This window comes from Vanacampus margaritifer, chromosome 13 (assembly GCF_051991255.1).
Source record: "Vanacampus margaritifer isolate UIUO_Vmar chromosome 13, RoL_Vmar_1.0, whole genome shotgun sequence".
Lineage (NCBI taxonomy): Eukaryota > Metazoa > Chordata > Actinopteri > Syngnathiformes > Syngnathidae > Vanacampus > Vanacampus margaritifer.
The window spans coordinates 13,843,289-13,868,207 of NC_135444.1; the positions used below are offsets into that span (position 1 = coordinate 13,843,289).

Consider the following 24,919-nt stretch of genomic DNA (forward strand, 5'->3'; position numbering starts at 1 on the left):
ATTTATTTTAGTAGTTCAATTCAAAAAGTCTTTTATTCTCTTAAAAATAAAATCAAATACAAATAACATTTCTGGAGATGAATGGACTTGGGGTTTTTGTTACCCGTATGTACTTTAATTACAAATATAAAATTATGGAGTAGTTCACTCTGTCCATATATGGGTATAATTACTTGAAATAGCGTAATTAATTCATAATTATTTTTCATGATGTAAAAGCAGTCCTCTTCTCATTATTATTTTTGACAAGACAAATTAATAGAATCAAATAAAATGGTTATACTTACTGTAATTACTATCATACGAAAATAAAATACAAAAACAAACAAAAAAACAAACATGGATGTATCTAAAATACAAAACAGTATATCGATTCCTTGTGAGAACTGCAAGAGCTGGACAAAATAATAGGAAAACCTCGAAATATGTAAATTTTTGTTTCTCATTTTCAGTTCATTTTGTGTAGGTTAAAATGTAACCTGTGTTACTGTATATTGTATTTTTTTTATTCTGTACATCACAGTAAACAACCACAACAGTAAACACATTCAATTAATAATGCACAAGTCATACAAGCGTTCTTGAAGACGCATTTACTATAAATTCGCTTTTCAAGTTTGGTGTATTAATTGACAGTAAAACAAAAACAAGTCAGTGTCTAGTATAAAAGTGTAGCGAAAGAATGATGTGAGTTGTAAACTTGGCCCTTATCATACATGACCGTTTTTAATCATGTGGATTAATAAAGGCACCAGGGACCTCTGGTGTTAAAACCACACAGTTGCAGCGATGAGGAACAGCGACACAACATGGATGCTTCAGCCCGTGGCGTGAACATTTGCGACGCAAACTCATGTTGATTTCACGTCAGCGTCCCTTCAAGGTCGCAGCGTTTTGAAAACATTCTCTAAACAGTCTTAATGGTTTTCTAAACAGTATTAATGGTCTTTCTCGTCACAAGGAAATTTTTGAACATCTTCAGACTGTTTAGAGAAGCGTTTAGACTCTGCAGGGAACGTTTAGGAAATGCTGCGACCTTGAACGAACCCTGACATGAAATCAACATTCACTAGCGTCAAACGTTCACCCCTCTGCGGGATAAGGGCTGAAAGAGAGAGAAAAAAAGAAAAGCAAGTTTTACTTCATGTCACATGTAAAGTCAGCTTTGCGCACAGCACTGACGTGATAAAAAGTGATGAACCTCAAATTGTGAGTGCTTAAACGAGACCATGTGTCGGAGTTTTATGATGAATTCCATTCCCAAACGCCTTTGTGGGAATCTACATTCATCTTATACTTTGTACTTCTCCCACAATATTAGTATATGTTCTCAGTTGTCACCTCATGCGGTGCTGCGGAGGATGGAATGACCATGTTTTTTGCAACAATTGAGCAAGTGTTTATTATTATTAATTATGAACGTCCATGCAAAATGCTAAATGTTTTACGGCGACAGCACGGTGGAATAGGTGTGAACATGAGTGGGAATGGTAGTCTGAAAATTATTTGGTCAACCTGTTTTTTTTTCAATAAGAAAAAACAACTCATTTTTTTACGTTTTAACTTTCCCCACTCAAAAAAATGAAATAATGGCAATAATAGAATGTAGAGAATTAAACAGCATCCCTAACGTCACTATCTCACTATGAAAACTGTGCTGGGTTAAAAGTAAGTCAAACTGTGTAAAATAGATACCCAAATGCTGGGTTATTTTATACCCAGCGTAGTGCGTTGAGGATTTGACCCAGTACACGTTGGGTCAAGCTTTTGATTGATAAGTGATAATGCTAATTTGATTACATTGTTTAGAGTTGAACAAACTCGGCAATTGGCTAGCGAATAAAATAGGCTGCCTCAGCGGGAATAAGCTCCAGATCACCCACTACCCAAAGAAGGAATGATGTTTTTGTGGCTTTTTACCTAAGTTCCTTTGAGCTTTTATTTGTTTTTATAATTGCATGGTGAGCAGGATCAAATGCTCACAGGCCGCAGGTTACTAGCATAAAGTGAAGCCATTTTTTTGCACAGTAGTCAGCTGCCCTATATTCTACAAAAATAGTCTCTTGGCCTTTTCATCATACTCTATATATGTATATATGAGTATGAGATGTCTAGCTGTGAGTTGGGAAGTCTGTTTGATTACATTTAAAGCAGCAGGCCCAACCCAGTGATTTAGATTGAGAACTACACCCATCCCTCAGTCTTTACACCTCCGCATTGACAAAGCAAGACCTCAGAAATCAAGCTTACGATGAGCAGTGACACCACAGAAGAAGAAATGTTGAAAACAGAAAGGGGATCTCCCCATTGAAACGCAGTTACAATGTACTGATCCTTCTATGTAAACAAATACAGTAAATCAATCTTGTTTTTTGCCAAACTAAAAAACTTATATTATAATATACTTCAACATCAATAATATTAATGCCAAAAGATGTACATTATAAATTGGACCTGCCGTCGTTGCTTTCTGCAGGCCTAAAAAACAGGATTTGTCATTTAATAATCTTCGGCAAAAACAAGGCTGAGCTTGAAATACTTCCTGTTTTCACTCTTTTTCTTTCAAATGCGCAGTGTTAAATAAGCATAATAGTATAATGAAAGTGGAATTTGGTGAAAATGAAAATGGTGGTACTTTAGGATTTAAACTAAACTGTGTAAAGTTTTAACAGCCACTGTACTAGAGAGGAAATGTTACCAAATATGGTTCCATTCACTATAAAGGGTTACATGAGGTAAAGTCTACACAATTTGTCATCCCTGGTCAAATAGGGCAGTCAAGCCAACTGTTTTGCAAATTTGTATTGAGTCAAGGCGCATATTTTCACATTACGAAAAATTCTGGCCACGACACAGGACAAAAAAATGGTACAAATGCACCGTGTTTGTCAATATGTACCCATTGTGTGTCACAAAAGTCGTCTGGGATCATCATCAGCTCCTCCACCACCCTCACGAAGACAAGCGAAAATGGACGAGTAGTCCAATTTATTTTGGTTGGCGTGTAGGGCTAACTTAATTCAATAACGGTACAGGTAATGTATATGGGCCAGTGTGATTATAGAAGTACTGTACTGTATCTTGATCAACATGCACATACATAATCAGACATGATACAATACAATTCAACATAAATGCACACGTAATGGCAAAGTTGCAATGACTCATACGGGCTGCCTCTCGAAAGTAAAGAGTCGAAATACTGTACAGAGATTTGGTTTCCCAGCATAAATATTTCATAACATAGTTAGGGGGCCCCTGTATAATTCAGCACATGTGTATATCGTATGGGTTCCAAATTTCCCATCCACACTATTCAGCATTTTTTTGCTGACTTTCAATATTGACATGTCACCCATTTTTAACACTTAAAATGCATGTCAATGTGCTTATAGGCAAGGTCGTGTTCTTGATGACCTTTTTTTTTTTTTTTTTGGGCTGGCTTTTATTGCCACCAGCTTTCAGACACAACAAGAGAGAAGACCTTGCAGGAATGATTTCCTGCACCGGCCAGGCCTTGAGGCCAGCTGGAGAGAGTAAATCATGTCAAATAAAAAGAGTTTTTTGTATTTTATATCTTATTTCTATCTTAAAGAAAGCAGTTTCTAATTAAGTTTGACGCGGTGTTTACTGTAGCCATTTTATTCCTCTATTCAAGGGTGACACGAGAATCTTGCAGCGCTCTTAACTTGGCACTTTAATCCTTTTTTTTTTTACTGCAGTGGAAGTTTTTATGCTTACACGCAATGTACACAGGAAACTGGAGCCAAAAATGTTGTACTACCATCCAACAATGTGATGTGAAACAATATGCGTAATAACCGGTATTTAAACTTACACACATTGTAACCATTCAACCAACAACTTTTGGAATGTGAGAGGAAGTTGGACAGGATTTTTATGTATTTTTTTCCTGATACATATGGGGTTGAGAAAATAATTTATAATTAGGATATCAAATTAAATGCTGGAGGGCTTAATTGGTGCTACACAGATTTATGACTTCTTTTTTTTTTTTTTAATTCCTAGCCATCCCTACATCCCTTCAATCCGTAGTGCCCAGATTTGAACCTACAACCTCTCAAAAAGTATTACCTCACCACTGGTTACCGTACATTGCTTATGATTCTCTGTACTGTTGTGTTTGTTTGTTTTTTTTTTTTTTTTAAATAGCTGCTCTCTGTAACAATAGCCTTTTAATTGGACCATTATGACTGAAACATCTTCTAATTAGTACATTAACATCTTAGCTGCTCACAATGGGTATTGCTGCAAACCTCTGGCCAATAATTGTCAGACTGGATTCGGGTTCAAATTTCCCGCCCTGCCTGCGGATGTGACGTCGTGTGCGCATTATGTATGTGAAATCAGAAGGGTGTGTGGAGTTTCATTTTTGGTCAACAGGTGGCGATTCGAATTAAGAATTTTCTGCATTCAGTAGCTTTATAGTGGTTTGTTTGCAGACCATAAACAAATTCATTAATATAAACAAATTACATAAAAACATTTTTGATGTGGTTTGCGATACGTGGGGTGCGAAATGATTCAAGGAGGGTTCGATAACTTTGAGTTGAAAGTAGAATGATTTGATTCGGTTCGAGTCAGTGGGATTACGAATATAGCTAACTAGCTAGCAGTAGCTAGCTAGCATCTATCTATCCATCTATAGGAGGGCCAAAATCAAGACTTGAACTCCAAACGTCAGAACTGTGACGCTAACCAGAAGTGTAGTGAATTTCCCCGTTTTTTCAGACACAAGAAACCTTCAAATGGTCATTGGTCACAGATGTACATAAGTGCACACCAAGTCCCAGAAGTGACGTGCTCTCAATGTAAACATAGTCATCACATAGAAAGCCACATCTTTATGCCATGGTTACATAAGCAGCACAGCACGTTCACATGATGCTGGTTGATCTTAAAGTTGTAGAAGCAGAATGCCAGGCATTCACAGGGCTCTGCGTATTATCTGGTTCAGCTACTCATCCTTTTTTGGACTTGAGCCATGCAGACAAAATGTCCACAGGGGTTTCATAATCATTTGATTTCAACAGTTTATGAAGATGTGCATGTGGTGTCTGGGTCTGGGGTCAAGTGTTTCGTGACGTTACAATTTATCACTTCTTTTTGACATCACAATTTACAGAGTTTTAGCTGAGTTTATTCATTTCAAATAAGAATAGAAAAAAAATTAATTCTGAGAAATTGTTTTACGTGTGTGTGACGGGTGCATTTTTTTTAATCAAAGCTTTTGTCAGTCACTTTCTCAAAGCAATTTTTACAAATATTGGTACTGTATTGAGCTGCTTTACCCCCCTAATATTGGTTAATTAAAGTGTATAATTTTGGTTTAAATTGTCCTTATTTAGATGATTTTTGTTAATAAAATAATTAATACCAGTAAGATGCGATTTTATACATGAATTGAATTTAACTTTATTAAATATTTGGTTAATAGATAACATTTGATTTATTATGAATAACATTTAAAAAATAAGATAATCCATGAATAAAAAATCAAATCAAAATAAACAATTATGTGACATACACATTTTTTTCAAAAACAACAACAATCTATATTACATCTCATCTTTAAAAAAGCAACAACAATTTAGAGTCTTCGATTATCCTCAGACAAGTTTTATATATATAAAGTTCCTCACAGATATACTGGCCAGTGACGTCATGTGTCCCATCATGTCAAGACATTTTGAGCTTTGGCATGATCACAGATCAAAGGCTATGTTGAGTAAATATGGACAGAGTGGAATACACATTAACCCGGATGAAGCATGAAGAGAACACACACAGTGAAAAGTAAATAAACATGTATCAAAGGCCAAGATTTCAAGTAAAGGATCCCACACAGCATGGAGCACCCCATGGATGTTGTGTACATTTTGTCACCCTATGGAAGTTGGGAGTCTCCAGCTGTTGGACATAGTTGTCATGTTGAATTCAAGTGAGTTCTTCCAGTACTATTATTTTATTATTCACAGTACTACGCCACTATTTCCAAGAGCCGGTCGTAACTACGAAACGACGTATGTGTGAACTGAACAGGGATCCCACGTGTGCCTCTTGAACGATGGAGTCAAGTGTTTATTGGCGAGTGAATGGCGCCCCCTAGCGACCAAGAAGTAACACCAACTGACCACTTTATGTACACCAGCACGATCTAATAATGATTTAAAAAAAAATTCCACCTGAACTAGCTTTGAATGGCAAATATTTTAAAAAATACTTAATAAACTTTTCCACCATTGTGACCAAGCTAATGTGGTTTCAAAAGTGTGCACACCCTCATAACCAGTAATGTGGCTGCTCAATTAACTAATCACATTCAACAAGCACACACCTGCCACCATTTAATGACTTTTATTAACCCCAGCCAAAATGTTGCGTTCCAACAAAAACCTGAGCGGTTTATGCCAACAGTGACTGGTATTTCATAATGTTCATTTAAGGCTCCAATCGCAAAAACAGTCCTAAATCGCATGAGATTTTTTATTTACACTATCTCAATTTGTTGATGCATCAATAAAATTGTGCACAAAATGGCTAAAACCCGTTTCCATCATTACTGCCAAATCTAGACAAGTGTGATGCTTTTGGGTTTAATTTGCAATTGATTCATAATAGAAACACACTAAAATTCACATTAAATTCATAACCACTCAAATGTTCAACTTCTTACAAGTGAGAGGCCATTCACTTGATAGTCTGCTTTAATGGTGACAATTTGATTCAGTGGCACAGAACCGAGGAGGAAATAAAATAAGCATGCTTCGGTTACAAACACTCTTCATTTATTACCAGCAAGAATGACTGTAAACATTTTTTTTAGTTGGGGTGCAAAAAAAAAAAGCAGAGAAAACGTTCTCCAACAAGTCGTTTCAGAAGGAAATTCATTGTTTTGTATCAACATAAAAGTGAAAGCTGAACATGAATTGTGGTGAGGTCCATCAACCATGGTTCTATAAATTGTTTCATTTACAACAACAAACAATACACTCAAGTGACCACTACAACACGGAAACAAGAGCGTTGCGGAAGTAAAGAAATCCCGATTAAAAAGAAAAACAATACAAAATGGTCAACTCCTTCCTTGGTGGACCTTTTTATTTTGTGGTTTCCAGACTAAAGTTCAGAAGCGTCGATTGAAGGCTCCGCCTTGCATCGTTTGGTTTTGTCGGTTGAGCGCCCCCGATAGAGACTGGGACGAGCTCATGTAGCCTCCGCGACTAATTTAAAAATAAATTTAAAATAAATATATATATTGATTTAAAACCAAATTTCAAGTAAATACCCACCAAGTCAAAGCAACTCACCCTCCCATTCCTCCACGTCCCATGTGGCTCGGGCCCGGGACACCATCGCGACCTGATAAAAATGCATTGTTAAGATGCTTTTCAGTTTGGATGGCACAATTAGCCGTCATAGTATTTATACCTTGCCACGGCCGGTCGCCGTCTATTTTGCGGTCCCAGTCTCGGCCTCCATCTCTGCAATAAAACTCAATTTTAGAAAACTATGGCGACCGACGCTGAACCTCTGCAAAGGAGGTTGAACTGGATACAGAAAGTAAACGGAACATGTTGGCATTCAAAACAATGACGTAGGGCTGCTCAATTATGAAAAAAATATGAATCACGATTGATTTGGTAATAATTTAAATCATGATTAGGACAATCATTTGTTTTTTAGTACAAAAGAAAATGTTTAAAAAAGTAAAAAAAAAATATTAAGACAAATTTCTTTGAAACACTGATTATGCAAGTTCCTTTTGGACCAAACAAGATTTATTACATTAGTCATTTTAAAATAATAAAGGTACAAATATATAAACTCAAACAACTCTTTTTCTTTTCTTTTTTGCAACTACAGACGCTCCCCTACTTACGAACATTCGAGTTACGAACAACGGTACATACGAACATGTCTGCGCGCATGCGCGCATGTCAAAAAATGTTCGGAAAGAGATGCTGTAAGTTAGATTTTTTATTGCGCACCTTTTTCCGAGTACTGTAGTGCTTCTTTCCGCCGCTAATACCGACGCTTGGCGCTGTGAGAGCTCACCCAGCATTGGAGGCTCAGCAACGTGTCGAGGAGGAGGAAGAAGAAGAAGAAACGCCTGTCGCTCATAGATAAAGCCATCGCACTCTTCGAGCAGCAAGACCCAAATATTGAACGTTGCACAAAGGTTGCAAATCAATTGAATGATGCCATACAGTGCTACCGCATCATTTATGATGAAAAAAGAAGAAAACTGTGCAATCGTCGTTAGATCGCTTCTTTCGGCCAGTTTCTAGTAAATCCTCCAAGGAAGATACTCATCAAAACTCATCTTCTTCTCCTCGACCCTCAACTTCTTCCTACATTGAAGTTACGGAGGAGGAAGTAACTTTTGAAGCCCATTCCAGCGACGACGAAGAACCTCTCATGATATAAAATTCTCCTCTTCCTCCTCCTCCTCCTCCATCAAATCCTTAAGCATCGAGTACATCTTCCAAAAGTAAGTTAAACTTCATTTTATTTATCTTATTACGTACATGTACATACTGTGTGTGTCTCTCGCTCCCTCTCTCTAACATACGTAGTACAGTACTGTACGTATTCTCTTTAAACATAAATTATAATACAAAATATAGCACTGAAGCAACTTACAAACAAATTCACCTTACGAACGATCGCTCGGAACGTAACTCGTTCGTAAGTTGGGGAGCGTCTGTATGCCAATTTTGTAATTGTGGAGTGTAATAATTTAAATCGGAATTGAATTTTGATTAATTTCTCAGCCCTACAATGACATCATGATTCAATTTTTTGACTGGATTTTGGTCTGGACTTTAGCTCAGTATTTATATATATTTAAATATATATAAATACACCCTTCAATTTTTTTTTGAATATGTTCAACGCTAGTCACTACTCTATTCTGATGAATATTGTGTTTGTGGAATATGAGTTAAGCAGCAAAATCCACACATTTTTATCCATCAGAGGGGGCGGCCATTTTGCCACTTTCTGTCGACTGAAAGTGACGTCACTGTTGCTCAGGGCTCAGCTAATGACCAATCACGGCTCACCTGTTTTCTGAAACTGAGCCACGATTGTGGAAAATAACTTGAAATGATTCCTCTTACTCGACAAAACCATTTGTGTACACAGTTGTGTAGACTGCAAGAAGCAAAGACTGATTTGGTAGGGAAAAAAATAAATCAGTGTTTCTTATTCTACATTTTGCACCGTTGGATCCGGGGGATGAAGCTGTAAAGATCAGGGGCGGCTATTAATGCTCATGTGTACCGCTGAAAATGGCAATCACCTGTTCATGCGCTTGTCATAGCCTCCGCCGGTCCACGAGTCCCGGCCGTGTCTGTCGTTGAAATTCTGCAGACATGAAGAGTTCCAACAATTATACTCCACTCATTTAAAACTATGCCGTGTAAATGGACAAGGAAAGGTTCCTGTTCTTACCGGACCATCTCCACCCATGCCACGGCCGGCGCCCCTCATGTCGTCGTTGTACCGCCCTCGATCCCTGTGGTCAAAGTCCTGGTAACGGTCTTGCCGGCCAAAGTCTGAGCGGTATCGGTCGTCCATGTTCATGCGCTTGTCGGGGCAGTCGTCCTTCCTGAGAGGGAGGAAATGGTCAGGTGGGGGACATTTGAGTGGGAAAGATGCGGCCCCGACATAAAACGGCCCTAACCTGCCGTCCATGTCGTATGGCCTCTTCATTGGGCGTCGATCCTGCTCGAAGCGCAGCTGGTCCTGCTGCCACCGGATCTCGTCGCGCTCCCTGGTGATGCGCTCCTGCTCCCGACGCCGCTCGTACTCGATTCGCATTCTTTCGCGCTCGAGGAACTGGCGTTCCATGCGGTCCGCGTCCAGACGTTCCCTCTCGGCCTGGGGAATGAGGACATGCGAAGACTGAGGCTGACAAGGTCAATTAAGCCCTTTTCACACTGCACTTGCACAACATGGTGATGAAAGATGACGGTACTGTATTTGTAGAAAATGAATGTGTGTCTAAATACTTGTGTCAAATAATGAGTACAACTACTGTGACCTCACCTCCAGCCATTCTCTCTTCTTCATCAGGTGCTTCCGCTCCTCTTTCTCACGGAACATGCGGATTCGCTCGCGCTCCGTGCGGTTGTCCGGACCCCGATCGCTGCAAACAGATTCCGGTTACGTTGCTGTTGGACGTGCGCTCGACTTGGCTCATACGTTCCCAGCACGGCGCCCTTACTTGTATCTGCGTCTCTCCATCTCTCGCATATCCCGCTCACGTTGCCGTTGCCTCTCACGCTCGCGCTGCTCCTTGATCTGGTCGAACGACAGGATGTCTTTCCTCTCCTTACTGGAGGATTTGCGGTCCTGACTCTTTGAGCTCTGGTGGGCACGGTAGAGTGGCATTGAGGAGTGAACTCCATCTTTCAAAGAGTCTTTTTCCTGCCATCACCAAGACACTTACTCGCTCTTTGCTTTTGGCTTTGACGCTGATGACTGGCTCCCCCTTGGACTTGTCCATGACTACGGTCCTCTCGTCCCCTGTATAACCAAAGACTCATGACTTGGTGGCAAATTACAACTACGACGCTGGGGGGAGAAATGGCCTTCACTCACCTTTGCCATCCTTTCCTTCACCCTCTTCCTTTCCAGACCTGCGGGGTACGAAACTTTTGTCAGCTATCATAACTCTGGTAATAGAACAAACACTCACTAGGTGCATTTTTTACTGTCAATCTTTACAGCATATGAAACAATAAGAAAACAATACGTCAGCAGATATGGTCATGCTGTTCCTCGCACCAGTGCATAAGTTAGTGCAGATCCATGTCACCAGATTAGCTAACACTTAGCCTAGCTTCTTTTTCTACCACTACTACTTTGTATTTTCACACTGTAGCACGCTGCTGCCTCCCATAGGTCAGTCTTGGTACTAGTACTTGGATCAAAGTGTGTGACATGTTGAGTTGGTCATCTTAGAACACACAGTAAGTTGTGTATGGCATTTTTTCCCTTATGTGTGGTCTCCCATTTCAAAAACATCATTTTAAGCTAAGCAAAACATCTGAAACTCATCTCAGTATGACGCAGTGCAGTATGACGCCATTCGACTAACCCATTATCGGAGAAGCTGTTAAATCAATACGCCTGGTCACTGTCAAGTGGGTGGAGCTTATGAAAAATGCAGTCAAGCTTACTTGGAGTCGACAGAGTGTCTTCGCTCATCGCCTGACTTGTCGGCTGGCTTCTTGCCCGCTGGCTTATTTTTAGCCTGCCGTATTAAAGACAGGATGATGTTGAAAGAGGGTCATCAAATTTCACAATTTGAGTGTCTGGATCGCAACATTCACCCGCTCGACGGAGATCATCTTGCCGTGCAGCTCAGTTCGATGGTGGTGGCTGACGCATTTGGCGGCCTCTTCCGTGGAGGACATAGTGACAAAGCCATAGCAGTGGGCCCCGGGGCTCTTCGCGTTGGTGACCACCTTGGCGCCGACGACCTTGCGCAACAAAGGGGCTCGATAAGGAAAGTGGCTCTGGCATAGCATGACTTGTGTGAAATGAATACTGATTAATTTGTTGCTTGTGTTCACTAAAGCTACTCAACGCAGAAAATTATAACAGCTACTGCCACCTGTTGATGAAAAATGAAACGGCACACACCCTTTCAAGTACACAATGCGCACATGACGTCACATCCACAGACAGAGGACGGGAAATTTGAACCCGAATCCAGTCTGAAAACTATTGGCCAGAGGCTTGCAGGCGTACTCATTGTGAACAGCTAAGGTGTTAATCTAGTAATTAAATGTTTCAGACATAAATAGTAAAAAAAGAAAAGAAAAAAAAGGGGGGGGGGGGGCTATTGTAAAGATATTTTTGGCCAAATTGTTACAGAGAGCAGCTTTAAAAACACATTGGGAAAAAAATCTCTAACACTGACCTTTCCATGTTTGCTAAAGAGCATCTTCAGATCTGTGGCCCTGGTAGTGGAAGCAAGCCCGCTGACCCAGAGATTCCTGCTGCCTGTAGCAGGAGTCGCAGCAGCTATACTCAGCAAAAACATTCAATCATGGCCATGCGACTGCTAGCATGCAAAACCGATTGTAATTAACGCACTCACCCTTTTCATCCTTTACCTCATCCTTGCCATCATCTTTGTCCTCAGAACTAGAGACAAATCCAAATGAGGAAAAGTGAGGAAATCTGCAAGCACTTTTTCGAGAAGCTTGTGCGTCTTTAGACAAAAAGTGGCAACGATCAACTCGTTGTGAGTATTTTAACAGTGAGTAAACAAGACTTGAACCAGACAACCCCAACATGTTACTCATTTATGAGGTGTAAAAGTGCAGGGAGTGCGATATGGCAAATGTATTGAATTGTTTTACCGTCTTGAAAAGAGCATCCAATTCTTACTAGCACAAAAGAGCCAATGAAAGAGAGATAGCCATTTTGGTTTCTAGTAGACAGAAAGCAACAAACCTCTTGTTCTGATCTTCGCCCTCTACAGAGGACGACTCTTTCACTGCCGAGGATGAATCCGCAGTCGCATTCTCTTCTGTCTTCTCAATCTCATCCCCCTTAGAACCCAATTCCGAACCAACAGTTTCAACCCCAACGTCCTGTTCGCTTACACTAACAGCTTGCGAGCCCTTTTCACTGTCCAATGTCTCTTCTGGGGCCTTCTCCGCATCCCCGGCCTCGGTGGCGTCCGTCTCAAGAGCATCCTGGTCGCTTTCCGCGTCGGCTTTGGCTCCCGTGTCGGTGGACACATTGTCTTCCCCGCCGGCGGTGGCAGCCTGTTCTTCATCGGTGCTCGTCTCGCGGCTCGGGTGGCGGTCTTCGATAAGCGGCTCAGATAAACAAGACCCAGCTACTTTGTCATGTTCTACAGGTTTAACAGGAATAGAATGGCACAGAGTTTAATCACTTCTGAAACACAGCAATGGTTAAGGAGGAAGTGGCAAGGCCTGGATTAGGAACGTCATGACCACGGGCCTGTGCTCCTAGAACAACTTAGCATAGTTGCTTACGTAGACCCTATGGAGAGACTGGAATGGAGCCCAAAAGGTAGTATGATAACCACGGACCATTTCTTTTGCCTCGCAGGTTGAGAAACGCCCAAGATGATCACCTGATCCAAATCAGAGTCCATGATGGAAGAGAGCCGCAAGATTAGCGTCGCCGCAATGGGTGTGCTTGTACCAGTCCTTGGGCTTGGCTTTACAGTGTCCTTGGAGCAAAACTTCAATTCAAGTCCAACAGTTTCATGTCCTTATGAGAGCTTGCAACAGCACTTGTCAAAAGATGGCTTTGATGGATCTTCACGTCTGTCGTCTTCGAGCGGGCCACCTGGAACACTGCAGGCAGCCTGCAAAAGCTCCTCGCCCTGACTCACAGTCCGATTGCTGTCACCATGTGTCAAAGTGGCAACAATCAAAATTGGCCAAAATGGTAAGTGGGCCCGTTTTTACTACTTCAACAACAGTTAACCAAATTCCAACACAGAGACAGCAATCACCTTTGGGCTTCCAGTCTCTCTCACTCTTGTTGAAATTCAAGATCGTGTTTGCATTCCAAGCTAATGCTACGGAAAACCCATTTTCTGACCCTTTCTATACTTTACCTGTTTCTGCTAATAGTTCATCAGTGTTGGCAGTCTGAAACACAAATGGTAAGACTTATTTTAAAATGTTTTTAATTTGTAAAATACATTTAAACTTTTGTTAAACAATTTTTAAAAAATGGCATTGTATCAGCTCTAATACAAGAACACAAAAAAAAACTTACCACATAAATTGAAGAGCACAGCATATCTTCCTCTTCCATCCCCACAGAGTCATCCAACTGACAAGAACGAGATTGGCATAAATCAACGTCACTACCTAGATGATCAGAACTCCTTATTACTTATGTGAATTTATTTTCTCACCTGTCTTGCTTCATCTTCAGAGTCAATTGTTACGTCATCGTCATCATCATCCAGGTGCTCATCTTCCTCACCGTCAATTAAATTCTCCAGATCCCCCACATGCTGTTCTGGCAATCCATTGTCATTGTCAGCCTCGTCCAGCACACTCATGTCAAGGATATCCATGTCGTGTATGTTCTCATGTTCGTCCTGAGGAGACAGGCGCCATATTTACATCTTCACAGTCACAGTGTGAAAGAGCAACTTCTGACGTTGATGGGTGCATCTGGGCCGGGAACATACATGATCGTGACGGGATTCATCTTCCAAATTGCCATCCTCGTGTTCACGCCCTAGTGTTACATCTGAGAACAAAATGCAGACAATAATCAATATAAGGCTAAGAATTAATAAGATCAGATAGTGCTAAGTTAGAAGAAAAGTCTGAAATGTGGGTAAAAAGTAAAAAATATCAAGGGATAGACGAGCTCCGATACCAGGTAATGCTATCGTGCCGATACCAGCCTTATTTTAAGGTATCATGTACTGGAGCTCTCTTGTGGCCATTCTACTATTAGGAATTAGCCAGCATGATGCCTGCAAAAAATTTTGTGAGCTGCATCTGTCAAGCCTCTCAAATAGCTATTAAAATGCAATTTCGCTATATATGTTTACAAAATTGATATTAGTGCATTATGTGTGTGCTTCTGTCCAATTTTATTCATTTATTTGCCAACTACATTTCTGCATGGCCGACATGTTTTCTCTTTTCAATTCCATACACGGCCTTCCTTCTAATGTCTATTAAGATGCAATTTAAGTATATACAGTGGGATGCAAAAGTAGGTAGGCCTATATATCACATCAGTGAAATTAGTGACACATTATATAATGAGTATATTTTTTTCCTGTAATTTTCTAAACACCATATGTATTGTACACGTTTTCTTTTTATAACTCTATAGCTACTTTTGCACCCCCCGCCTGTGTATATGTGTGTTTGTAAGGTTTATATTAAAGCTTTCAGTGTGTTGGATATGTGCATTCCAAACTTTTGCAATATCCGTTTCAGTGGCCAAAATTTGCAGCTTACTTTTTTCGATGTGCTGAAAAATCCACCCCCGCTAAGTGTAACGTTTTTGCAAATTTTTAGCATTTTTTCCTTTTCTAGCATTTCCATTCAGATTTATTTTTGCACTTCTTGAAAATTCGAATATCTGTACAAACAACTGGCATCGAGTCTGATGAGATTACTGTTGTTGGTGAAGGGAGTGTACTAACATAACTGGCTGTTATGCATAATTATATATTTACATACATGATTTCTCCCGTAAGAAAAGGTTGATACACACATATACAGTCATGTGTCTTGCATTTTCAGTATACAATACCTTTTGCAGTCCGTCTTGGTGTGGATTTTTTCGGCGCCGTGTCCACTGAAAGAACAATTGCGTCAGGGTTTCCTCCCTCCTCCTCTATAGCCTGCGTAGTGTATATCGGGTTAAAAAAAATAAAGCACACGTCACAAGACTGCGACCTGACACAAAGACACTTTTATCACAGACCGGATCCCCCTTCTAAACATAAGCTAATAGCTTTAGCCTCGCTAGCACGATGGCGTAGATTAGCCTACTTTAAATAGCTTCGTAGAGTGATGTTATTCTGAGCAGTTGTGCACACTGAAATACTATCAAGTTATGCACTAAAATGCTATCTGAAGATTCTTAGCAGATAAGGCTTTGTTTGTGTTTATTAAATACCAAAATGAGACCTTATGCAGGCGGTCCGACAGCACGCTCTTGTTGCCGACGGTGTCCAGGTTTCGTTTCTTCAGCTCGGCCTTCAAGTCAATAACTCGCAGGTCCGACAGTTTACGAACCTCAGCGCCTACCGGAATCTCATTCTCGGTTGATGGATCAGCCATCGTTTCTAACCGTGGAATATCTTACTCCTGCCTCTAGAAAATTGTAGCACAATAAACGCCGTTTCTGCACAGCCGTAATCGACCTCAAAATGGAGTCCTGTCGGACAGTTTTGTCTGTCGTGTCGTAACTGCGCATGCGCATTGGAAATACAGTGCGGGGGACTCCGATTATCAAGAAAACGAAAATAACACTTACATTTTCGTTACACATAACATTTTATAGTTATTATAGAACAGGGATGGGCAAAAAAAATATGGAGCGGGGTCTACAATTCTTCATGAGCGGTACTGGAGGGTGGGGGGCACATACCCCCACGCATTTCCTAACCAGATGTATGACAAAAATGTCATCTGGACAAAATATGTGCAGAAGTCTGATTTTTATTTTATTTTATTTTTGTAATTGAACCAATGTACCGTTTTGTACTGCACAGTATTGTGAAGCCACTCGCTTCCCAGAAGGCTTGCAAATAGTATTGAAGTCTCTTTATTTGCTTTGTCATTAGTGTGCCTTGGATGTCTGGTTATGGAAGGGCAGAGAACCTTAACTGCAAGTGGGGTTCAACTGTAGTAGAGGAAAACATGCCTATAATCTACTCCCGTAAAACGCCGAGTCCATCCCTATATAAACACATAATTTACATCATGTATTTGTAAGATAATGCCTTTTATTATTAGTAACTATAACAATAATGTCCAGTACTTTACAGACTGCCCTTACAATGCTATTTTTTCCATCCTCACTCAAAATATGAAACATGTTCTAAGGCAAACAGAACAGTCCAGTTGTTTCAATTTCCTGAAAATGAAATGACCTGGATGAATAAGAATATTCACAGGCATTGCTGTATCAGCACTGTTATCTGGATTTAGTCTCATGCACCATCCTGCTACAATGCGGAAATCGGTATGGTATGAATGATTTTTCTTGAAAGCTTAAGACTTTTTAACCTGACACAATACAAGTTTTTTTTCTTGAAAATTGGCAGCTTTTAATCTTACGGCATTTAGGGGTGTACATGGATAGTACCATGTATGGTAGTAATAATATACAATGCAATAATGCGATGCATTTTTTATTCTGCTGACTTGGCAAGATTTCTTAAAACATGAAACATAGCAGCCTCAACATATATGCAGTAATATTTCGCCTTGATTTGATGTGTAAAATCTTGATTAGATTGTAGTCTTTGCAGCATATTGTGTGTGTAATATGCTATCAGTATGTGTCCTATTTTTAGCTAGTTTACAATGGCAAAATGAATGATATGAAAAGGGTTCATTATAAAAACAAAACTAGTGCTTGCCTAAGACTTGTATAGCATTAGATAAGAACTTATATCCTTTTTTTCCTGGAGATGTCAGATTGTTACGCCCATCATTTATGAGTGTGGATTTTCTAAGGCTTAGTTGGAATGGTAATTCATTTTGCCCCTGTATTTGTCAGCATTAGAAGTTGCAAATAGTGACCACGCGTTGGAGGCTAGCGGGGCAAATTCCTCGGAGAAGGAGGAGCCCTCAGAGATAGTGCACGAATCCAGGCTGAGGGACGACGAGGCCGAGCTCGGTCGTGGTTGGTGGAGGTTCAGTTTGGACACCAGCGGTTTGCCGGCTGTAACCGTTTGACTTTCCTCCACTTCCTCCTCTAGGTTGACGTAAGCGTAACGGAGACAGACGGTGAACGTGAGCTCCCTCTGCAAGACAGCAGGCCTATATTGAAGGCACTCATGAAGCGATTCAAGTTGATCATAATGAAAAGAGGCCTGACCTTGAGTCTTTGCAGGCTGCAAATACGAGTGTACAGACTGGGGAGTTCGGGTGAAGGAAGCTGTTCTTTGATTTGTAATAAGCTGCCGGCTTCGACCAAAGTTTCCTGATTGCTCTTTTTCACATCAATATCCACATCCTGCCATTAAAACACAACACACAAATAAGGATTAAGTCAGCCCAAAACATTTATTTACAATAATATATTATATGCAGACCCACAAGTCTAAACACAGTATTGTGATTAATATTGTGTTTGCGGAATATAAATTAAGAGGCAAAATCCACCCATTTGTATCCATTTCAGGGGGGCGGCCATTTTGCCACTTACTGATGACATCACAGTTGATCAGAGCTCAGGCCACAACTGTGTTTGCATGTTCCAAAGTAAATAGATTCTCTCATCACATTAAATAAAATAGGTTATGAGTAAATAAAATACTCTTCTGGAAATAAAGAAAACAGTGCCATCCTGTTTGTGATCATACCTCAGGGAAGTCCGTAAGTTGAGCAGAGCATGAAGCAATTTCTTTGGGCTTGTCCAGTATGCGTGTGTAGATGACCATGATGTTGGAGAATTCAGCAGCAAATCTACACAGCATATTATGAAGAAATTATTATTTTGAGAAAACAATTGACATCAATTGTTTTCATACAAACCCAAGTTGGACTTTCACACCGCAGTCAAAGTGGATGAAATGGCTCTTCGGCAGGACTGTACAGGCAAATTTGCACATTTAAACAAAGTTCTCGGTGGTATGATTGTACTGAGGCGACTTCAAGTACCATGAGCAACAGCCCACTGTAGGTTCCGAGCCGAAGAGGCCGCAGAGCAGTCTGACGTCTGAATAAGGTCAGTGAGGGAACGCCGCTCGGACAGATTACTGCGGAGCTCCAGGGCCTGTCTCCCTCGCGTGATTTCAAAGCGACCCATGTCTGGTTAGAGCATGAAGAAAGACAGCTGCATCATCAATTCTGCTACTTTTTTGATTGCCACTGTCAGAGAGGGGACCAGTTCCGGGTCTCTCATCCAAAGTGAGCTCGGAATGAGAACTTTTATGTACTTTTATGAATTTGATGTACCTTCTGCCACCTTGTCCAGCATGACGGTGACCTTCTCATCCTGGCAAATCCGCCGCTTGAGGAAGCTTATGAAGATGCCGTTGGACACATTTTCTGTCTTTACTTCGTAAGCCTCGGCATCGACACACCTACAGTAAATAAAATTTAAAAAATAATACAAATATATTGGTTTTCACATTAACACAGACATTTCTGCGCCAACTTACGTGGCATATCCAAACACTGTATTTGCCGTCACCTTCAACAGCCCAGGTTGGACCATGACTTCATCGTTTGGATTTCTAAAAGAATGAAAGCAATTCAAGCACAGAGAGCACATCACATAAAAGGCCGGCAATATTTAAAATACAAAACCTTTTCCGGCACATGTCTAGCAGGAACACGTTGAGTCCAGTTTCTTTCTCCTGCATCCTGGTTAGTATATTCTGCACGCAAATGCAGTATTCTGACGTGCATGAGGCTGGCGCGTCGATGGGCACCATGAAACTGTTGCCATAGTTCTCATAACCGTGACCGGCAAAGTAAAGCAAGCCTGTGGAAGAAAGACAAAGATGGAAGTTTGTTGATTCTTGCTAAATCCTTTGCAGTATTTTTTTTTTCCAGGAAATTTTGCATTGGCATTGAATGGATTGATTGCTGGAGTTGTAAACAATAACAAGGACTTGTAAATAAATACATAAATAAACAAACAAATAAATAAATAAATACAATTCTAAATTATTATATTCGTCAACTAAACCAGGGTGTAAATTTAGTCATCCGCAAAGTACCAAGATTTCTTAGATGTGAGGTGTTTATTAGCGAGGAAGCATTCACTTGTACATCTTTTCAACATACAATTTATATTATTTTAATTTTAATGGAATATTGACATAGCAAAACAAATAAGTGATATGCGTACTGTATTATAATAAATAATATATAATCACATATTTATGTATGATAATGGTAGATTGTAATGATCTAAAATTATTTTGATATTATCCATTTGAATTAAATTCAAATTCAATTTATAATGTGTTTTTCCTCACATGGTTTCTCTGTGCCCCGCCGTGTCCTTTTTAACCATAGTTCTTCAGGTTGTGTGTGTGTGTGTGTGTGTGTGTGAGGATGTTGGGGGTGGGAGCGCTATTTGTTTTTATGTTGTACCTTGAATCTTTTAATTGGCCAGCAATTTGCATTTTTATATATGAAAAGTGCTATACAAATAAAGTTTTATTGGATTTGAAAAATAGGTAACATAATTCACTTATATAATTTACAAGTGTACTTACATAAATTGTATTTGTAGAGGTACATAATAATAATCATCATCATAGTAATAATGACAATAAAACAAATCATAATATCATAAAGCACTTTTCTTAATACTTAAAGATGCTTTTTATATTGTATGGCCACACACGGGTGTAAAAAAAAACATACCATACAATATTTGATTGACATAGTGTTACATTGCTATTGTATTGTTAGTCTATTGTGATATTAATTAATTAATTATATTCTTCCAAATCCATTTAAAATTGTCCAACACTCTGTTGGCTTGTTGTATCAGATGTCATAAACTGTCCTGATTCCTGAGGTAAATGTAGGGTGTGGATAGGCTTTTAATTGAGGTTAGGCGTTGAGGAAACGGACAATACATGAGAGAACAGGTTTTAAAGCTTAAATGCCCGAAGACAAACCGTAAACTCCTTGGCCGAGGAGCAGCAGGAACTCGGTGACGGCGCTGTGCATTTCCTGCCAATTCAGGTCCAGTAGAGAGACCACCTTGAAGTCCATTTGTCTGAGAAGGTTGCTCAACTCGTGGACGTCCGCCCTGGGGGCGCACAGCTGACTGCGGTACTGGTAGTTCAAGTTGCCGATCAGGAGAGCCACCTTGTCTGTGGCTGGGGAGGGAAAGTATATGAATGAATGCAAAATATTACATATTATTATATATATATAAGTCTTCAATTAGTTGACAAGGGCAGGGTGATTTGGCCTTAATATATGTAAATAATTAATACACATTTCCATCACACATTTTTATAATTAGATGTGACATATTAAAAAGGGAGAAAAAAATATTATCACCATAAAACTGGTTGGATAATGTTGGCGGATTGGTCATCTGTGGATGTACTTCTTCACTGATTTTGGGACTGTCCCCTTCCTCGGATTCTATAAACATAAAATAACATAAAAAATAGATGAAAAATAAAAAAAATAATGTCATATGGTGTGCCTTGAGCCATTTCATGATTTTGTGTTGTCTACAGGCAGCATTATGCAAACACCCTCTTTTTTTCCCTTAATATTTACGCTATAAAACAAGTATTAAGAAGTAATGTAAATACGAGCAAAGAGAGGAAGGGAACACATCTCTAGTTCCTCTCTGCTTTACACAAATTTTGCTAAAGGAATACCTAAGCCGCGGTCAACTGCTACCCAAGAGGGATCAGTGATGGAAGTTGGGCCTTCATATAAAAGGAAAACAAAATATTATATACAGAGAATTGTCATGCAGGATATATAAAAAACAAATTAATTTCACCAATGCTGACAGTAGCAGGGTCACTCCACATTTCGTGAAACAAGTTGAACACCTTGCATCTGTACTGTCCTCTGTGTGCTGTGGTCACACACGGGATCTGGAAAGTCAAAATAGAACTTGTATTGTATTAGAATTAGGGACACACTGATACTGTAAGACTACTTTCTTTGTATAACATCCGGGAATGCTAAATTGTTAGCTAAAAAAAACAAACGTTTATGATAACGCTACATTCCATTATTCAAATGAACTAAACTGTTTATTTTTATTTTTTTATTACAACAATTTGGAAGCCAACAAGCAAAAATAAGGTGATGATGATGCAGCATGGCTTACTTTGAGTAAACGTATCTTGTGCTGTGGCATCGGAGCCGAGTTGTGGTACCACTGGTACTGGGCAGGGGGGTTGGCCACGGCAGTGCATTCCAGGAGCAGCACGTCACCCTCGGACGCCGCTTGGGACTGAGGCTGGTAGATGATACGCACCCCACTGGATGAGCCTGAAAACACGCCGCTACTACAGCCTGGAATGACAAGATTTGAAGAGTTTTGTAAAGTGGCAGGGCAGGTGCTAAAATCATGCTAGCTGTTCACTTGCTACGCACTGTTGGGTTGTTTTCTTAACTCACTCGCCGGGTAGCCGAGGTTGGGTTACTTATTTTGACCGAGCAGATTGGTTGAAGACCGGATTTGGCTGGATTTGAGCGGAAGCTGGTCATTGTTTTGGAGTTTGGTAGTGGCTAGTGGCTAACACTGTTATTTTTTTAACACTGGGGTCAGAGTTCAAATAGTCAGGGTGGATGGTCCACCCATTTATATTAAGAATAAGGCTATAATAACTTAAGTTGAATATTTTTTTTTATATCATACAAGAGCTTTTCGGGTTCATTATAAATTTGCTTTGGTGTCAGTCTTGCACTTGACAAATACTCCATATATTAAGTCAAAACAAAATAAAAACTAACTACAGTATAAAGAAAAATCCAAAAATGATTAGAACCCTGGTAAGGAAGGGCATCTGGTGTAAAAACTTTGCCAAACAAACTAAACAGTATCATGTGACAGACTTGCTGTGACAATCCCTGACTGGAAAAGTTACTTCTTCTTCTTCTTAGAAAATTTAATAATAATAAAATTAGTTTTATTTTTAACTACAGGTATACTAGACTGACTAATATTTCTACTTGCACGTAGGACTATACCATTTACAACCCATAGGGACTGGAAAGCTTTTGTGTTTGAACTATTCAATAGAGAATGGATGGAAGAAGGAGAGCGGGGAGGGTCATACCTGCACTCAAGCCGGGTGACGAACGAACCAAGCGCACCTGAGCCCACTGGGAGAAGACATAGGTGTCTCCATGGTTGACCCTACAGATGTAGCTACCCTGGTGCTCGGGGCCCAAAGGACACACAACAAGCTCAGGTGTGCGTCCAGTCGAAATCTTACACAGAGAAAAAGGACAACTATAGTAATGATTGAATCTGAACTCGACGTCTTGTCATTGCTAATAACAATACTCACCTCCTCTTTGCCTTTAAACCACTGGTAACTCAGTCCAGGAGGCCCAGTGGCTCGGCATGCCAATACGACCCTGCTGCCCAGTGTCGCTCGTTGGGAGCTGGGTTGTACTGTGACCCGGATCTGCTCTGTTGCTGTTTTATATGGAGATACAATATCAACATTTTTTTTTAGACAATAATGCCTCTAAATTGCTTTTATAAATGAGAAATTCCACATAACATCCATTATCAAAGCTAGTACCCTACTGCTCTGAGCATTTGATTGTCTTAATATCGTGTCTATTACCAGGAAGGCGAGTTTGGATTGTTTTTGGTTCTGGGGACCGCCTCCTAGGCTAGGAAAGACATTTTTTCAAGGTGAGGGATATATGTCAGGGGTCACAGTCATATCAGAGCTTTTAATTTGGGAATAATTGGTTTATTGTGTTATATTGCAACACCAGCCCCAATATGCATCTTCAAATAGTAATAATTTAGAATAAAATAATTTTGTGGACCCCCTTCCCCAAGCAAACTGCTTTTAAAGACCTAGCCTGGTAGATGCCTACCCTTAGCTGTGAGCAGCTGCACGGCCTCCTGGTGGTCGATCTTCCTCAGACACTGTAGTAGAAAGAGCAGAGAGCAGGATCGATCGACCAGTAGAGCTAAGAAGCTGCGCCCCGGGCTTCCTGTCGCATTTAGCACCTGGAGCGAGCAGTTGGTCACATCTCGTTCACTGCAGGAGGGAGGTTCGGTCAGTGTTGCATATACTGTAAACTCCCAAGGAATTCATGACGACACACAGCTGGGATATTTAGTAACAGAAAGCGTATATACAGTAAATAATAGTTTTCTCACATAAAGTGGATGTGCCTAAAGGTAAAGAGTTCATTATAAGCAAAAAAAAAAAGCCTAGTTATCTTTTTTCTTTTTTTTTCAAACCCCCAAAAGATCTTTAAAAAAAAAATTTGCAGGTATGTGAGGGTCGACTCTATAACACAAAGATTGCAGACAGCTTGGCTTTCAAAGCCCAAAGAATGAAAGCTATAACAGGTGCAATAAAAATAAAAATAATTCAGAATATCTTGGAAAAGGTCAATTATTTTAGTTGTTCTATAGTGAAAAAGTGAAACGTGTACAGTATTAGACTGATTCAATAAGCACATAGGAAAGTAATTATCAGAAGTCTCATTCCTACTTATTTTTTGCAATATATAAAAATCATAAAATATTTGACTCAGTTTATACAGAAGCTAAGTAATATATTTGTTTTCTTTTGAATTTAACTACTTAAATGAAAACATTTCCACCTGGTTAATTTGTTGAGCTGCAGCATTGTTTTCACTTTCACTAGCTGTAGTACTTGTAAAGGCCAGTACGTATCCCATTACGTTCGTCCAAAATGTGTAATAATTTTACTCTCAGCAGCAATACCAAAACATCTATTTGAAACGTGGTCGATAAAATAATTTTTCAATTATACATAATTTAAAGTTTCATGTAAAACTTGACTCTAAGCAGAAACTATTCCGATGCGTTCAAAGCCCACCTGCAGCGGAATTTCGGGTCTTCAGACACAACTTGGGCCAGCTGCCTCCATCCGCAGGTGGAGTTGTCCAACATCTTGGCAAGTCTGTTGAGCACTTCTTGGGCCAAATTATCGAGAGTGAAGTTACACTCCATCTTTCCGCGTGTGTTCAAACAGGAGCGCGGTGAAAGAAAGCAGTAGGCTACCGGTTAAATGTTCACCGCTAGTAGGGGGATTTCCCCGTTAAAAAAAAAAGGAAGCTACGCTCTGGGGAGAAACTTCTTGAATCAGATCATCAGAAACAAACTACAATGCCACTGACTCACTACTCTTTGAAACTAAATACAACACACCTCAAATTTACACTTCCGCATTGGCGTGACAGTTAAATGTGGTTTAAAATTTACCAAGTGACTCCCCGTTGGATTTCAAACTAGTCGCGGGAGCGTCTCAGTATGTTAAACAACAATTTATAAGAGTCAATTTAACACCCCGAGGCAATAAAGTTGTTCCTCAGACGATAATTTCGGTTCCTCATTTTATTATATCCCCCGCACACAGGGGCTCGTAAGCACGTGTTGCCATGGTGACCGCGCTGAGGTCATCGATAGACACTAGCGTGCATCCATGTGACATTCAGTTGATTTACAC

General features: G+C 40.0%; 2 protein-coding genes across 7 annotated transcripts; both read right to left on the reverse strand.

Annotated features, from left to right (window-relative positions):
* Positions 1–484: 484 nt before the first annotated feature.
* safb (scaffold attachment factor B) lies at positions 485–15,974 on the reverse strand. 5 transcript variants are annotated; one of them, XM_077585082.1, is made up of 21 exons: positions 15,699–15,974; positions 15,319–15,409; positions 14,231–14,292; positions 13,949–14,137; positions 13,807–13,863; positions 13,643–13,676; positions 12,499–12,904; positions 12,140–12,186; positions 11,960–12,063; positions 11,367–11,516; positions 11,214–11,287; positions 10,633–10,670; positions 10,481–10,557; positions 10,256–10,398; positions 10,078–10,177; positions 9,713–9,933; positions 9,481–9,637; positions 9,329–9,393; positions 7,453–7,505; positions 7,332–7,383; positions 485–1,105 (listed from the first exon to the last, which is right to left on the reverse strand). In XM_077585082.1, the coding sequence occupies exons 1-21, from the start codon at positions 15,849–15,851 to the stop codon at positions 1,084–1,086; spliced, it is 2,295 nt and encodes a 764-aa protein (XP_077441208.1). In that variant the 5' UTR covers positions 15,852–15,974; the 3' UTR covers positions 485–1,083. The 5 variants fall into 5 exon arrangements, with proteins under 5 accessions (XP_077441208.1, XP_077441209.1, XP_077441206.1 ...); XM_077585083.1 differs by lacking the exon at positions 485–1,105 and adding an exon at positions 6,788–7,244 and having other exon boundaries at positions 7,314–7,383; XM_077585080.1 differs by lacking the exon at positions 485–1,105 and adding an exon at positions 6,788–7,244 and having other exon boundaries at positions 11,960–12,042; positions 15,699–15,973.
* A 491-nt stretch (positions 15,975–16,465) lies between these two features.
* malt2 (MALT paracaspase 2) lies at positions 16,466–24,841 on the reverse strand. 2 transcript variants are annotated; one of them, XM_077583691.1, is made up of 17 exons: positions 24,290–24,841; positions 23,310–23,476; positions 22,763–22,893; positions 22,529–22,682; positions 21,574–21,761; positions 21,238–21,334; positions 21,110–21,160; positions 20,778–20,864; positions 20,387–20,590; positions 19,056–19,233; positions 18,908–18,982; positions 18,702–18,829; positions 18,405–18,554; positions 18,279–18,333; positions 18,107–18,209; positions 17,620–17,757; positions 16,466–17,545 (listed from the first exon to the last, which is right to left on the reverse strand). In XM_077583691.1, the coding sequence occupies exons 1-17, from the start codon at positions 24,421–24,423 to the stop codon at positions 17,258–17,260; spliced, it is 2,328 nt and encodes a 775-aa protein (XP_077439817.1). In that variant the 5' UTR covers positions 24,424–24,841; the 3' UTR covers positions 16,466–17,257. The 2 variants fall into 2 exon arrangements, with proteins under 2 accessions (XP_077439817.1, XP_077439818.1); XM_077583692.1 differs by lacking the exon at positions 21,110–21,160.
* Between the last annotated feature and the right edge of the window lie 78 nt (positions 24,842–24,919).

Bases quoted from the DNA above. Each gene is read 5' to 3' on its own strand.
- safb (XM_077585079.1), bottom strand. From the start codon at position 15,851: ATGGCTGATCCATCAACCGAGAATGAGATTCCGGTAGGCGCTGAGGTT. The intron at 14,293-15,318 runs GTATTGTATACT...TTTTGTTCTCAG, and splicing joins ACCAAGACGGACTGCAAAAG to ATGTAACACTAGGGCGTGAA. The intron at 12,064-12,139 runs GTGAGTGCGTTA...TGCTGAGTATAG, and splicing joins TGAGGTAAAGGATGAAAAGG to CTGCTGCGACTCCTGCTACA.
- malt2 (XM_077583691.1), bottom strand. From the start codon at position 24,423: ATGGAGTGTAACTTCACTCTCGATAATTTGGCCCAAGAAGTGCTCAAC. The intron at 20,591-20,777 runs GTGATAATATTT...TTCCCTCCCCAG, and splicing joins ATTATCCAACCAGTTTTATG to CCACAGACAAGGTGGCTCTC. The intron at 17,546-17,619 runs GTCAGGCCTCTT...GCTGTCTTGCAG, and splicing joins GCAGCCTGCAAAGACTCAAG to AGGGAGCTCACGTTCACCGT.